The sequence below is a fragment of the Etheostoma spectabile genome, chromosome 11 (genome assembly GCF_008692095.1).
Source record: "Etheostoma spectabile isolate EspeVRDwgs_2016 chromosome 11, UIUC_Espe_1.0, whole genome shotgun sequence".
Lineage (NCBI taxonomy): Eukaryota > Metazoa > Chordata > Actinopteri > Perciformes > Percidae > Etheostoma > Etheostoma spectabile.
In genome coordinates, this window is record NC_045743.1 from 1077224 (window position 1) to 1094027 (window position 16804).

At 39.8% G+C, this 16804-nt stretch overlaps 1 protein-coding gene and 1 long non-coding RNA gene across 2 annotated transcripts in view; both read right to left on the reverse strand.

The window, feature by feature from the left end:
- Positions 1-16804, reverse strand: part of LOC116697891 (voltage-dependent L-type calcium channel subunit beta-4-like) — a 36633-nt gene that overhangs the window by 11414 nt on the left and 8415 nt on the right. Inside the window, 2 exon segments of the mRNA XM_032529493.1 lie at positions 25-146; positions 1474-1593. Coding sequence (XP_032385384.1) covers positions 25-146; positions 1474-1593 — 242 coding nt within the window.
- On the reverse strand, positions 9648-15064 carry LOC116697899 (uncharacterized). Its single transcript, XR_004334075.1, has 3 exons — positions 14957-15064; positions 11150-11152; positions 9648-9658 (listed from the first exon to the last, which is right to left on the reverse strand). It is a non-coding gene; the product is annotated as an uncharacterized LOC116697899 (long non-coding RNA).

Sequence of the window (16804 nt, forward strand, 5' to 3'; positions counted from 1 at the left end):
CACTGGAAAGTGCCTGAATTTTACCTCTTTGATATGGAGGAAGTCCTTGGCATCAAAGGGACGGCAAATGCCGGCCCCGGAAAATCCTCACCAGAGCAACCCCAGTAGCTGCCTTTTGGGCCCACGCAAATGCCCACTGCTTTAAAACTGAAGACAGCAGAGAGAAAAGGGGGGTTTTTCCCGGGGAAAAATGGCACCCCGAAAATTAATTGGGAGTGGAATCTTCTATCACAGAATATGACACGTTAGTCCCTGCTTTATAAAATGTTTTCTTTTCGGAAATTCCAAACGGAAAAAAATTTTTAAAACATAAACCCGGGAAACAGCGGTGGATACCAAAGACGAGCGAATTTTAAAACGAAACATGTGCTCTCAGCATCACATGCAGAGAGACTGTTGTCAGGGGTGGGCGCTGATGAAGAGACGCTATTTCTGAGCTCCTGACGAAGGTGGCTGCAAGACAGAAGCAGCGTGATCACACCAGGACACAGCAGGGGCAGCAAAATATTTCAATCCAAGGCCAAAAAGCCTACATAGTCTACAAAGATGGCGCCTTCAAACATTCTTTACCGTTTATGTACTTTCCTACAATGAAGTACAGACCATAATATGGTGAACTAATTGATTAAGCTTTGCTTTTCTCTTTTATTTTCTTGGTTTTATTTTATTTAACCATTATTTATCATGACTTGATTTGCTGATAGATTTGGGTTAGATACTAATAATACAGTATATTCCAGGTGATCCTTTTGCCGGTGTTAAAGGCTGCATCACTTTTGAGTTCTTATTAGCACTGGTGCTGTTTTCTTGTAGTTTGATTACTTACAGTATCTCTATAAGACCTTGTAAGGTCATGTATACCGTGTTATATCATTGGTTTATATATCATGGTTTGTTGTACTGATGCTGTAGCATCCCCATGGAAGGGCTTGATTAATTTGAACAATTTTATCATTATACTATTTTTCACTTGTGTTATATCGCAAGGTTGTTCCTGTAATCGATATCATGTTGTCACCAAACCAAATTTAACTATGTGGAAATGGAAATAAAGTACTGAAGCCTTGAAACCTTGATTCTGGGGGAAAAACACAAAAAACACAAAGGTTTGGCACAAATGCTTTTGAGTAATGATTCCCCCCCCCCAGCTGTTGAACTCTATTACATTTTTCAACATAAAAGTCACATCAAACTGTTTATGCTCAGCCCAGTTTCATCCGGAAAAAGATATCCACAAACAGAAAAGGTGTGAAAATGTGACGGGACAGTATAAAATCTCCGCATTTGTAACAGTGTAAATCTACATTTAGAAAAGTTGACAACTTTTAGACAACTAATGCAGACCAGATGTACAGTGCAGTAAATTAAACTATATCTTTTGTTTGTGTGCTGAGATTATGAGTTTTTATCATGTGATATACAGAGCAGCATGTAGCTCTATTGTGCTGTAAATAGTTTACCCGTCAAACTGACCTTTGCCCTCTCGAGCTGGACAGTGGCCTGCTGCTCCCTCTCCTGCCGGCCGCCCTCCTTCTCCTCCTCCAGGGACACATCCGAGTCAGACGGTCGGCTTGTGTAGGAATCAGCTGAGCCCTGCAGAACAACAGGGTACAAAAGATGGAAATAACATGTTACCAGGAGGAATAAAAAGTACCAGTATTGGCAAAACAACCACAGGGTGACAACTTCACTTGTGTGATGCATAATTTAATTTGACATCCGTGGGGCAACCCCAATAATAAACCACTGTAACATGTCACTTAATGCGTCCCATTCAAAACTAAAGCCATTGCAAAACAGTGGGTACAGTGCAAATAGATGCAGGACATAAGAGACTATTTCTGAAAACACAGAAGAAAAAAACAGGTGTGGGTGTGTGTGTGTGTGTGTGTGTGTGTGTGTGTGTGTGAGTGTGTGTTGCTGTGTTTACTTGACTGGTTGTATTCCTCTTCATAAAAGGATCAAAGGCTGACAGATTAAAGATAATGAACCAACTGGGAGGGCAGGTTCAGAAAGATGGTGTTTTTATGACAAAATTAATACACAATACTCAGGAAACCCTACCTTGTGTGTTTGTTATCACCTTGGTAATTTTACTAAATAGGAATGTGAATGACAAAGAGGAGTACCCCTGTCTGCAATCACATAGAAAAAAAAACACTTAACCTTGAATGAAGAAAATACGCTGACCGCTATGGGTTGAAAGTCTGCTGCTCTTCTGACAACGTTATTCCTTTGTCGTCACATACACACAGTACTGTGTAATGAAATTCTGCATTTCTACGGAATTTAACCCATCCGAAGTATTGGGAGCAGTGAACAGATATACATACAGCATCTGGGGAGCCACTTGTGGTTCAGTGTCTTGCTCAGGGAAACTTTGACATGTGATGGGGCGACCATTCTACTTCCAAGCCCCAAGCCAGCTACCTTATTGTTAGAGATGGTCCGATACCATATTTTGCTTCCCGATACCGATTCTGATACCTGAACTTGCGTATCGGCCAATACGAGTACTGATCCGATACCAGTGTGTCATATTTTTTAATTATGTTTTAACAACTGTGTACTACTATACCTGTACGGATGTGATATGATTTCTATATTTGTTGTCAGTCTGGCTCAGGTTAAACTCGTTGTGAAACAAATAAACTAGTTTAACGTAGATTTGCTTTAGGGCTTTATTATTTGGTATCGGATCGGTGAATAAACTCCAGTACTTCCCGATAGCGTACCAGCATTTTACGCAGTATCGGAGGCAATACTGACACTGGTATTGAAACATCTCTACTTATTATCTCATGAAAAATCATCTTCTGGGCCTGAGTTATGTACAATTAAACTTGTTTTGTTAAGTCTTGTTAAAAACAACTAGTTTAACATTTTGGTTTCCTGCCAAGAGTTTGATTAAAAGACTACAACTCTCATGTTTGTATGCTAAATATGAGATGTTTCAGTTAAAGAGATATAAGATTCAGTAAACCGAATATAACCTTTTAATTTGTGATTTTTAGAGGTGCTGGTAAAGGGCCAGGCTAGCAGTTTGCGATTTTTATGTTAAACTAAGCTTGCTTTCAACAGCCTGCTGGCTCTAGCTTTATATTTAGCATACAGACATGAAAGTGGTATGAAGCTTCTCATTTAACTCCAGAGAGTGTATTCAAAAATGTCAAACCATTCAATCAAACTAAATAATGTAAGGTTTTATCGTTTCTTTTTGCTATTTTTCATGTCATTTTTTTTCTTCCATGTCACATGTGTGTACTGAAAGGACCCCAGGAGAGTTAAAAATCACATCTATGGAAGTTAAAGTGGATCCTTTAAATAGCAAGACAGCGATAACACTTGCTCCTTTAAAAAAATATCCAGCAGTGAAATAAGGACCTTGGTTTATTGCAGGTACAGATGGGGGACAGCGTTAAGAATAAAAAACAACATAATGTGTCTTAGTGAGGTGCCGTTCCACCACTAGCCTCCACAATACCTTCAGTGTTTCATGACTGTAAGTCTGTTGAACTCTACTGGAGGATAAACACAATTTTCACAAACAACCTTCCCCTATTTGCTGATTTTATGATTAAGATGGACAAAGCATTTAACAATTAATTTAAAAACCTCTTCCCCCTCTATGCAATAATTTGCGTTAAATTATCCCTTTTAATTTCTTTTAATATGTCATCCATTTGTATGTGATCAATATTTTGGTTTGTGAGGACATTTCTTCTACTAAAATGATTACTGAGAACTTTTGGTTATACAGTATGTGTACTATGTATGTATGTATTCCTCTGGGACTTAGTGGGAGGCTTGAACCCCTCCAGATCAGTCTCATAGCATCTCTATCAGTGGAGTCATCTCATTCCTCACCCCTCGTCCATATTAGCTAGTGGCTGCTGAGTTAGCGGACCAGTAAAAACAAAAAAACAGCCCACCCACTTATTCAAGGCAGAGAGAGAGATAACTGAAGAGACAGCAAGATTATTACCGTCTAGCTGAGGAAACTGTGCAACCATAAAAAGAAGAAACAGTGGATGCACATAGATGGTTGGAGAGCGGGTTTCCCCTCAGCAGAGAGTCATTACAGCACCAATGTGCCCATTAAGCTTCAGCATCACGTGCCGGGATTGGTGGGGGCTGAGGGAGAGACGCAGATCTTGAGACAGACAAGACTAAGGCTCTGACTTATGAAAACTTTAGAAACAGCCACGCAATTGCATTTTATTTTCCGATTCAAAATACCGCCTTACCAGCACTTGTTGCACCTTTTCCGACACACGTGAGACCAGGTCGCCTCACTAGGTCGGTCTCACAGGCACTTATCCCAGTTCCCCCAAACAAAAACAACTTTGGTCAGAAATCTTTTTTTTATACATATACAAAGATTTGGAATGACATTCCGTATCACATCAGAACACTATCATCTATAAATATTTTAAAAAGGCATACAAACAGCTCCTTTTTAACAGTTACACTTGCACACAATAAAAAATTTGTTTATGTATTGTCCAAGCCTTGTTTGCACTGACCGTATTTGTTCAGCCCAGCTGATGTTTTGTATAAATGGCTTTGTCCTTATATAACTGTATTGTGGATTTCATTTGTCGAAATCTATTTTTCTATATCGATGTCTTGTATTAATGTTTGTCCTGACGTGCTGTAACCATGTTTTATGCTTCTGCAGAACAGGAACCTGCTAAAAAAACAGTTTTAAACTGAGTCAGGCCCGTTTTTATATTGTAATGTAATGTTACTTTTTCTAACTTTCCTGTATAATAAATATATGAAATGAAATGAAAATGACAAGAAGACAGGTACAGATTCCGATCCAAAGCCAAAATGATATGCTTAAAATGATTCTTGGTATTGACATTTGTATGGACTTTTACATTCTGCTATATGACTACAATGAGGTTACACCCTAAGGAAGAGGTAGCTGAAAAATGCTTATTTTGGTGTGATTAAGACCGGTGACGAGTTTGTGTTCGACAGGAAAAGCTGGTTCTGTTGTGTTTATTATTAGCCTTAGGGGCTGGCGGCAATTGGTAGGGAGTGCATTTTAGACAAAATACTTTGAAAGTTTTTAATCTCCACCAACATTAAGGCAGAGTAGAAGGGAATGAAGACATTTTCATGCTAGTGTTTATTTATATATTGTAATGTGCATGCTGCAAATATGGGACTGATTTTAATATTTATTTTATTTGTATTATTTAGGTTTTTTTATTTTCCATCTTATTTCAATAATTATGGCAAATTCCCTGTAAGTATGTTTATTTTGTGTATAATTCCCCTTATTGTAAAGCATGTGCTGCATTCCTGGTATGAAAGGTTTATACAAATAAAGGTTATTATATCATTATCATCCTTTAGCTTACAGTTTTACAGACTTTTTTCTTTAGAACGTCTTCTTTGTGTTATAAAATAGTATACACACAACACTGATATATACATAACCAAGTAAAAAACAAACTACTAGTATTTTTGCCTCAAATAAATTTGAATGAACCCCTTTGTAAAAGAGTTTCAATTTAATCATTGGATAGTATTGCAGGGTTGATGTCAGACTGAAGCAATTTTAGTAAGGGTACCTATTTAAAGTATAAAGCTCATTAATGTCTTCTGACAGGCCGTCAGTCATCCCATCCCCCAAAAACTGTACCATTATTGATACATATTGAGTTTAGGGGTGTTCATTCAAACATATTGTAAAACTTAATGTTGCCAACATCCTGCAAAAACAAAACCAAGGTGAATGCATTAGCATATTGTTACCTGCACCTCTGTTTGAAATGAAAAGCACCCACTTGAGTCCTGTGAGTGGATCCCTCGCTAAAGGACTTATACTAAAAAATACATCTTTATAAATCATTAGCATTGGCTAAATCTACAGTGCCAATTATAGCCTCCATCGGCTGACTTATAGTTTGCCAACATTGTCTACACATAGCAATGTATGTGTGTAAACTAGGCCATCATGGCTCTGAGGCCCTAACCTTTGGTTGATGGTACTGTGGCTGTTTAATCCTATGTGGGAGATCTGCCTTCAGCCCTTATTTGTTACAACTGCACAATGTGATTAATTCTCTGTGCGTTATATGGAGTGGCTGCACATTTGATTCTCTCATTCATCAAGCTAAGTTACAGTCGAAGCTCGGAAACTCAGACGTGGTTGTCTTGCCATAAGGTTTTGGACTTTAGTGTTTACATAGTGGTGGTTGCTAACTTAGAAGTCACATTAACATTGTAAATGTCCTAAAGCAGGGGTCTTCAACAGGGGGTCCGCGACCCCTAGGGGGTCCGCGGAGGTACTGCATGGGGGTCGCGAAAGTTTTGGTTGATTCGACTTTTTTTTATATTCCCCCCCCCACCCCCCCTGCAATTTTTTCCACTAATTGAAATGTCTTTAAATACACATTAACATGAATTCAACACACTGTAGTAAACAGATAAATGGAGGCAGAAGATGTCTTTCAGTCATCAATGCACACATGGCATTATAGGACCAGTTTGATATAACACAATTTTATACAATATATATAATTAGGGGGTCCCCGCTCCATCTCGCCATCAGTTTGGGGGTCCTTGGCCTGGAAAACGTTGAAGACCCCTGGTCTAGAGAGTTGAATGCAGCAGTGCAAAACTAAAAGTTCAAATTTATTGAACTTTAACCCCAACTAATGCGACAGCCATCGGCCGAAGTATACTCTCGAGCAATCAGGGATAAATTAGGCATTTATCTTTCTGTACATACTCACACAACATATACTGCTAAAAAAAAATCAAAAAACATAAAAATAATAAATATTAAAAATTATCACCCTATTGTTTGTAGAATGCATCAAGCGCAAACTAATCTTAGTAGTGAGCATAAACAAGGAATATAAAAACAAATATCATTATGTTTTATTTATATATTTTTCGAGTGAAATGAATTCACATCACAGCAGCTTTTTATACTTTCTTTCTGGTCCACTAAGCTGTTACTGTCTATTCTCTATATCGGTGATGAAGAGAGATGTTGGTCACTATGTTACACAAAATCTGTACAACATGCTACACTATAGCTGAATAATCACTACATTAGCATAACACTGGATGCCTGCCTCAGAGACAAAAAACAACAAGCTCAGTGCACAGACTCACTGGGGTCCATAAGCTAATTACTGCTCATCATTACTTTCTAGTACAGGTACAGGGAATACACTGTGTACAGTCGCCTGCAGGCTGCCGTACACAGAAGACTCTTCCGGGGTCAGGAGCCAGTTATTCCCTTGTTACCAGAATTAAATGAGAGGAAGATCTGAAAGATGAGCGTGAGTATTGCTGCTGCTACAGTTACCACTACTGACATACTGTATATATCCTTTATGATTCACAGTGTCCATAACCCACCTGTCTAAAGTCATCTGTTACCCTCATTGTTCACCAGTCTGTCTCCCCTTATTTGTCATTTAGACCAAACATGTCTTTGTGTGTCAGTTTCTCATGCTTTCTAATTACAGAGACAAAAAGCACCATAGAAGTTCAGTAAATCCTGTGTTATTCCAGTTGCCATTCAGTCCACATCAACATTTATTGGCTTGAACAGGCAACTACTGCCTGCAACAATCTGTGCACAAGTATTACATAACATGCAAAGGCGTACTATAATATATGATGTAATGCTGTAGACAGCATAGTGCAATTGCCATGACATGTATCATGACATAATACATAAATTAGTTCATGAATTTTAATGACTTTTTGATTGTAGAACTTTCATGTTCTACAATCAAAGCGGTTCATCCCTCACTGGGTGACACACAATAACAGCAGACTTCCTATACTCAGTATTCACCTTCAAACAACTGAAAACAAATGAACAAGTAAATCTCTGCATAGCACAAGCTATATCCTCTTTCTGTCTAACCAAAACATTATAATACACACACTGTCATGATCAGACCACTTCAATAATTTCGCTCTTCTTTCAATTTATTTTTTCTTAAAAACAAAGTGCATTGTTGTTTATAAGACATACAGATGACTGGTACAAAGCAAAAAAGAAAAACAGCAGTTAAAAGAGTAATACCAGACTAGTGACTCAAAACTCATTTTTAACTTGAACCATCAGTTCGATTGTTCAACCACACCTGTCGCCATGCATTCAGTCTACAGAACATTTTGACTCGCTGAAGAATTGACTCGGATCAAAATGTTTCTTTTTTGTCGTGTAAAAGCCATGTGCAGACGTTGTTTTCTAGATCTAACCACATAATCTTATGCCTGAGCTGCTTTACCTGCTGAAAAGTGTACATATGACATAGTTTTGTCACAATTAATCAAACTATAAGTTCTGAGGTTTGTTTATTTTCTTCTTTCTTGTTCATGATATGCCTTCATAACATGTACTCCCTGTACTAATGTATTTCACAGTCTAATATAAAAGACAACCCAATGTACTTTACAAGGTTCCCACCTGACACATCACAACATAATAATGTCATATTGACATTGGCGCAGGCGATGCACCATCTTCTCTGTGTCATACCTCCTGAACTATGGATGCACGGGATATCATGTTACGGTCAACACACTGGTCTCGCATGGCAAATTTAATTTTCCAACTCTTTTCTGTCAACATTTATAGACTTTGTTAAGTTAACAAGTCAAGTGACAGCTTAAAGAATATTGTAACTAAACTATTCTTACAACATAATGTATAAAACAAGATATACTAGTAGGATTCATAATTATTTGAGGTCAGACACCTCCAATATATATATATATATACATACATATACGTATGTTAAAATCCAAAGTTTAATCACTCTGATGGTAAATTCAGCATTCTACAACATCGTGATTTTACATCTCTGTCCTTCACTGAGTCCAAGTGGCGGCTATGGATGCAGCATTCAGCATGTCATTACTCGGCTGTGGAAGGGTGAAGCTCATGGAGGCGGTCCATCTCTGACTACACTCGTGTTTGTATTTGGACCGTCAAGCCACATTGGTGAAGCCCGGAGCTATTACGCAGACAGCAGTAAGTGTGGAGCTGATCACTGCTTCCCAGTTGTTGATCTTCTCTATTTCTCTTTGTTTCAGCTTTAACCACACAGATGGAGAACTTGTATTTCCAGAATGTCAGCTCTTCATTAGAGAAAGAAGAAAAACAGACCTGTTATTAGACCTAGACTCTATGCTGGGTTCTAACTTATATAATATATATATATATATATATATATATAATATATATATATATAAAATGTTTGATGGGTTTGATGGGTTTTTGGTCAGAGAAAGAACATTCTTACACTTATTCACACAAACCCAATTCAAACGTGAGATGTGCTGATTTGTGCTCTCCAGCTCATCGGGTCAGGTGGATCTACTTTCCATTTTGGCAGCTGGTGGACATTTGGAGTCCTGCAGACTCAGCCAAATGGAGTAAAAAAGTTGGCCTCAGCACAAATGTTTACCCAACAGATGATGGCACAGTCTGTTCCCCCCATGGATGCTGCCACAGACTCTGTTCAACACAACCCATTGACAGCATTCATCCACAGAGGACAGGGGGGTACAGTACAGGCAGCTTTGCCATGGTGACACAGAGCTTTCATACCATCGGAACATTTCATAAAGAGTTGAAAATGTGAAACTATGCAAGAGTGTGGGTCTTTAAATAGGATTTTTTTTTTTCTTTGTGAGGACCTGTGATCATGACCGCTTCCTACATAAATATGTGAGAAAAAATAAATATTGAAAAAACAGATATTTGCACAAGAGAAGAGTGATGAAGATGATGATGACAGGAATTAAAGGAATACAGCAAATATGTACTATGATTTTGGACTGTTGGTCAGACAAAATAAGACCTTTCACTATCATGGGCACAGACACAACCAAGAACTCTGCCAACCAACATCCCCAACCCCCATCCCCCTTCTCTGTCTGTCTCCTGTCCACACACACACACACACACACACACACACACACACACACACACACACACACACACACACACACAGAGTTGTTTGTGAGGTTTTTATCTAAGAGTGTCAAGTAGCCAGTCCTAAGTCCATCATGCAACACTCAAGCCTTATCTGTTCGGACGCCAAAGCTAGGTCTGTTCTCCCATCTCCATCCTTCTTCCTCCCCTGACCTCCACGTATCAGACCCAGGCTAAAAGCATTCTTCAATATATCCACCATCAACAAGACTGGAGAAGTGGAAACATACCTCCAGGCTCCTCTAACACAACTGAGCCTAAATAAGAGAGAGAGAGAGAGAGCTCATAATTCCCTTACATTTGTTTTTATGTACACAATGTCTTCTTCTGACTCACAGAGTTCTCCTTCCAGCATCCTTACAATAGCACAATTACTAATCAGTGAGTGCAGCAGGTTTACTAGGCATTGTATTTTACACAATATCTTTTGTAAAGGTCATTTATTAAACAACATTGTTTGTGTGCAGAACTGTGGTAAGTCGATTGCATCATTGCTGCAAGCTAGGGAGGAGATGTTGCTTGTTAAAATTGAAATATTCCGCTAGAACAACAATCACTTTAAAATTTGTGGTCTAAGGCTTATCTTCTTAAAAATCCCATGTAATGCTAATTTTCAAGTTTATACTAGAACATGTTTACATACTTAACGCCTGTCTCTTTAAGCCACCTCCCAAAAAAGCCTTGTCTGCTCTGATTGGTCAGCGTTTCCGGGTCTTTCGCATCTGCGCTTTCTGAGTCTCCGAGCCATCATTGCAGCCGGGAATTACTGGGCCTGCAATGTAGCGGCACTTTCAACCAATAAAAAGTATAGATGTGACATCACAGCCGTATGGAAGTCCTGACAGCTTGTTTAAAAGCAAAGTGACTGATACTGTGGCTGTATGTATTTCTTTGTAGAGTGAACGTTTTGACACTTTCAAAGAATTTATGTAGCCCCTACTTTTTAATAAAAAAAAAAAGACATGGAAATCTAACTTTTTACAATATGGGACCTTTAACAATGTTGATTAAATAATAGTTGTTCCTAGCCCCCAAAATGGAAATGAGCACAAGTAATTGCTTACATTTATTAGACAATTGTAAAAATATAGGTGGGGAAAGTGATGAAGGAGCACGTTAACAGCTAACTTCAAAGTGCTCTTGAGCATAGCACTTAACTCACTGACATTTTGTTTTGTTGTAAACTATAGTGTGCAAATATGACTGACTAACTTGACTGACATTTCAGTAAGACAACTCACGTTTGAAACGTTTATTATAACATCAGAAGGTTGTGTTCGGTGGCCAGACTCCGAACCTCATCGCTCCCAGCAGATTGGGTTTACACAAGATATTAGCAAGTGATGATAAAGTAGCTTCCCCCTGGCCGGATGCTGGGGTGGTGCTGAAAGAGCAGGCAGCAATACAGGTGCGTGGTAGCAGCAGCATTGACAAGCAGAGATGGGGAAATTGTGCAGCTTAAGACCACCAAATGTGGGCGGAGAGTGTTTTGTGTGTAAGAAAAAGAATTGTCATTATCTATATTTCTCAATAAAAAGAGGTTTAAAAACATAAATAACTAAAAGACCGCCAAATTGAGGGGGTGTGTTTGGTAAATGATGCGGTGAGTGAAGCATGTCACGTGTGTACACAGCAGTGCAACTCGTTGACCGCCTGAACTAGCTCACAGGCGTCGCACCATTTCTGCTGCACATTCTCAGTGGCTGAAAAAGTATGCAGCAGTACAAATGAAGCATTGCAGTGCTGGAAAGAATAGGCATTCTTATTAAAAAAAATCTACAATCAACAGAAGGTGGGTGGCATGGGAAAACACTGAATGACCATCTCAGAAAACATTACATTTATAGTCACAGTGCCAAACAATGTCCCTGAGTAGCTTAAAACACATTCACAGAAAACTAAGTCACACAATAGCTTGCTGGTCATTATGGGTCGAGGATGCAACAAATGGTTTAGTTTCCCCACCTGTTGTTTTAGAAGTCCCTAGACAAAGCCTCACATCTGAAAAATACAGACACCCACAAGCCAATGAAAAGTGCTGATAGCAAACCACAAGGACAGTAAGAGCCCCAAAGATGTCCTCTATAGCGCTGCCAATACTGCCCTAAATATGGGACAGCAGTACTGATTGGGATTGATTGAAGAACAAGAGTTGTAAGTTTCGATTCAATAGAATCCATGTCCTACACACCTGCTGTGTCGACAGAAACATGACTGGACTCATTGTTTGAAATTGAAGAAGGTCAATCCAAAAACTAAATGGAAGCTGTAGTTTAGTTAATTAGTGGTAATGAATGAATCCAGTGGCAGTTATACAGTTTTTCATAGATGGATGAGGCCGTGTCCTAGAGATATTTTAAAAAGAGAATTTTAAGAGAATCCATTTCCTTAATAGTCTGAGGGGAAAGTCAATAGTCTCCAGCTTCATCCGTTATTCAGACCCATAATAATGAGACAATATCACATGATAACAACAGCTGAAACAACAGACTGTATTTCTGGATTGTGCTGCACTATCAGGGACATACAGAGTAACACATTTATTTTTGGCATCCATGGTTCTGTTAATAAAAGTCCTGTTCATTATATGCAATTTTATGTGACTAAAGGGAATGAAACTCTCCTGGTTGAATCTCCTGTAAAAAAAGAAAAAGAAAATATCTGGTTCTTCAGAAAAAAACGTTTTTGGAGCATTAAAACAAATCCAGTCAACAAACCAGCCAGTCCTCCTGCTTCTGTGCACAAAGCCAGGATCATAAAGAAATTATGGTATTCTCAGTTTGGTCTGGAAAAACGTCCCTGGCCTGCAAATATCCCTAACCTAAACCCCGTCCAACGCCTTTTGGATGAACTGAAACACTGACTGTGAGCCAAATTGTACTGCCCAACATTAGTGAAAGCTCCAGTGGCTGAGTGGGAGTGAATCCCTGCAGCCAGGTTCTCCAGGAAAACCTCAAACCGAAAGACAGAACCTACACTCTCGTGTTTATACTGGACCAAATGTAAAAACCAATCCCTCCACATTTAATCTTCAAAAGGCAGCCAGGATGTCAGGTAGAATAAAAAAAAAAAAAAAAAATCTTAACGGATTCTGGTTCAGTGGGATTCCCCCTCCCCTCCACCCAGCAGCAGCTCGTACATTTATTGCCTTTGTAAGCATTTTCTGGCACATGGATGCCCACTCTGCCCAACTTTAATAATGTTGACCTTTTGCATCAAAGGCAACGTGTAGGTCTAACTGTGTGTACTGTCACCTCCTGTGAGGTCAGGATGAGCATGGATACTTAATGACAAGGGAATATGATATTTCAATAGAATGTATGCCTCTGCGTCTTGTGTAGAAAACGTCACAGTTAGATGCAACATCAGTATTACACAGACAGCCAGGATCATAGCTGTTTCAGTAAACCTTGATGATGTACGTATAGTGGGATGTGATGAAGGAAGCGACATACTCAAACACAGATACCCACAATGCTCATATGCAGAGGTTTACAGCATGCACACTGGCCATTCATCCATATGGAAAACTGTTCCGATCTCCAGACAGGAGGAAAACTGTCATCTGATTGGCAGCATCAGGAGAGAAAACTGTACAGTTGATTGGATGAAGAGCCCCAAAGACACACGCTCTCTCAAAAATACACGCCAACTCACATCCACACTTGTGCACACCCTTCCCCCAGCCTCTTCTAACTCCCCAGAGAAGAGTGCACGCTCAGCCCACTCAAGTCTCAACGTATTCTGTGGGTGTTTATGAAGAGATCAACCAGCCACGACACAACAGAAAAGCATGGTTTACAAGTGTCAGGCGAACCTCTTCACTCACCGCCTCCGAGTCTTCAAATCCATGTAGGTACAAGTTATCGTACATGGAGGAGTGGAATTCCAGAAAGCAGCTATTCGGCGCAAAATTGGCGGAAGCAGTAAACGATCAACCTGTTCCAGAGAGGATGGGTGATGAGGACCGGGGGAGTCTCTTTCTCCACATAGACCACAGAGCAACCACACCACACCAAAGCAGCAGACAGAAAGAAAGAAAAAAAGGTGGAGTCCTGTGTTTGCCTGATGCTGAATTGGATATTATTGCCCCTGAGCCGAGCGAGCGTTGGTTCCCATTATTGTAAGACAGCCTGGTTGTCCCCAGAGGCGGAGCAGACCTGGTATTTCATCTGCCTTCCAAGCTCAGATCACACAAGCCAATCCTTTTCTCCATCATTGGCTGATGACAGAGGTGGGATGCTGCTTGCCGATTGGCTGGGGGAGGCTCCAGTCAGGCTGGCTGGCTGTGAATAAGGAAGAGGCAGAGAGGGAGATGGGGGTCTGCAGCCCGAGAACAGCGTCAACCAGCAAAGTGTGTGTACGCTGTGCATGAATGTGTGCATATTTGAGGTAATCTCTTAACCTAAACACCAAACTGCAAATGCAGAATGGCAGCAAACAGCTGAGGGATAGGTAAAGGAAGAGACCACAGGATGGGTAGTGGGAAGGAGGGGAGAAGGGTAAGGGGAAAGGGAGGAAAAAAAAAAAAAAATGCCATGTTTTACTTTGTCCCTGTGTTCAATGTACTGTTGTAGATGGTTGACTAAATAAAGTTTAAAAAAAACAAAAAAAAAAACAGCTGAGGGATAGGGGACAGGGTGGCTGGCCTGGTGAAGTGCGTGCCCATGTGCAGAGGCTCGGTCCTCTAAGCAGTGGCCGTGGATTCGGTTCTGACCTGCGGCCCTTTTCTGCGTGTCGTTGCCCCCCCCCCCCCCCCCCCTTTTTATGTCTAGCACACTGGGACCATGAAATCAATCTATAAAAGTATGTTACAAGGAAACTGATCATATAATAATAATGATTTAATGATCATTTATTTGATATAGCACATTTTCCAGACATCTGTTAAAATACATTAGGATCCAAAACAGAAAATAAACAAGCAAAAACAAATGCAATACCAGTGAAGGTAAAAGATTTGACTAAAACCCAAAATTACAAACATGAGACAAAGCGAGTTGAAACAAGTGTGTCTTCAGCTGCTTTCTAAAAGCGTCAACTGAGATCACAGAACTTAAGGTAATAGGAAGGGCGTTCCTCAGAGTCAGAGCTGCCACTTCAAAGGAACGGTCACCTTCAGTTTTCAATCGAGTGCGTGGGACCACCAGTAATCCTTGATTAGAAGACCTGAGGGACCTGTTAGTAGTGATCAAACAGGCTGAAGAAAGGGACTCCAAAAGCTGAACAACCTTGGAAGCTTTAGTATCCGGAGCAACAATTGGTCTTATCTTCATTAAGCTGCAAGAAATTGTTTGCAATCCAGTCCTTAATGAAAGACAAACATTTTAGCAGTACTGACACTTATATGGGAAATCAGGCAAGAAGAGAATGTAACTGTGCTGTATTTATATAGCGCTTTTCTAGTCTTAACAACTACTCAAAGCGCTTTTACATCATACAGGAAACATTCACCATTCACACATATTCATACACTGTGGCCGAGGCTGCCGTACAAGGTGCCACCTGCTCATCAGATACACACTCACACACATTCACACTCCGATGCACAGCAACTCGGGGTTCAGTGTCTTGCCCGAGGACACTTCGACATGGGACTGCAGGGCCAGGGATCGAACCACCAACCCTCCGATTGGCAGGCAACCGCTCTACCACTGAGGCACAGCCGGCCAAGAAATAGAGAAATAGAGTTTGACACCGTTTATGAGCAAATTCCTTGTTGAAAGCATTCACAGATTAATGGAGGAATGGTAAGGCCATTGCTTTTTTACTAATGAGAAATATCTGATAGTTTTTTTATTTTACAAATTCTGGTAAAGGCCTTAGTGATTTTGTTTGCTGACACTACTACTGACTACTGAATGTTCGGTTAAAGTATTATGATGATGTACGTATGTGCCTTCAATGATGTATTCAGAACACAACACAACAGAGTCTTACATTAGGGAGTCAAAGCCATGGTAGAAGTCATCTCCAAAAAATACAGATATGTTTTGTGACTTCTTCAGCAGAGGAAGGCCATTGGATACAGCTGAAAGCTTCGGTAATTGCTAATTGAGTGAGCCCTTTTGTTAAGGATTTTTATCAAAGTGTGTTTTTCCGAGGTCAATGAACCTCCACGGTCTAAGATGAAAAAGATTAAACAGACTAAAAACATAAAAAAAGGTTAATTGGCCAACTGAATTGTGAAGAGAAACAAATTGGCTGAACTTAATGAAAAGCCAAAATATTCTAATCAAACCCAAATGCTGTAAAAGCTGTCTAGATGTAAATTTAAAATTAGTATGATACTAATTATTTTAATTTATTTTCCTGCAGGCTCATATCTTATTGCTACAACTAAAACTAAAATTGTCCCTGTTAAATGAACCAATACATAATAGGAATTGCACATTATTTTTTATATTATCCAATCAGAGTGAAAACTGCATGAGAATATTATTTGTTGTGTCGAGTCTAAGCTGCTTTTGTGACAAAGTAGAGCAACAGCGCCCTCTGCTGACAAACCGTGTTAGAGAGGATGCACCCACTCCCATTGGAGGATGCACCTTCATCAAACCTGCCACAGTTTTCTTTTTACCTTCCTTTTAACAAGCACCTCTTAAAATACCTGATGGCTTCATATCCATCAGATATTCTAGTGGTGGGACAGAGGTGACACATCGTAGAGCTGATACTCAGATAGGGACGTGTATCTGGACCTGTATCTGGACCTGTATCTGGAGGGCTCAGCAGCTCGCAGCCCCCTCTGGCCTATTGAAGTACTTGTACTTCACAGTAGATGAAGGAGAAGCCATTAAAGGTGCTGTGCTA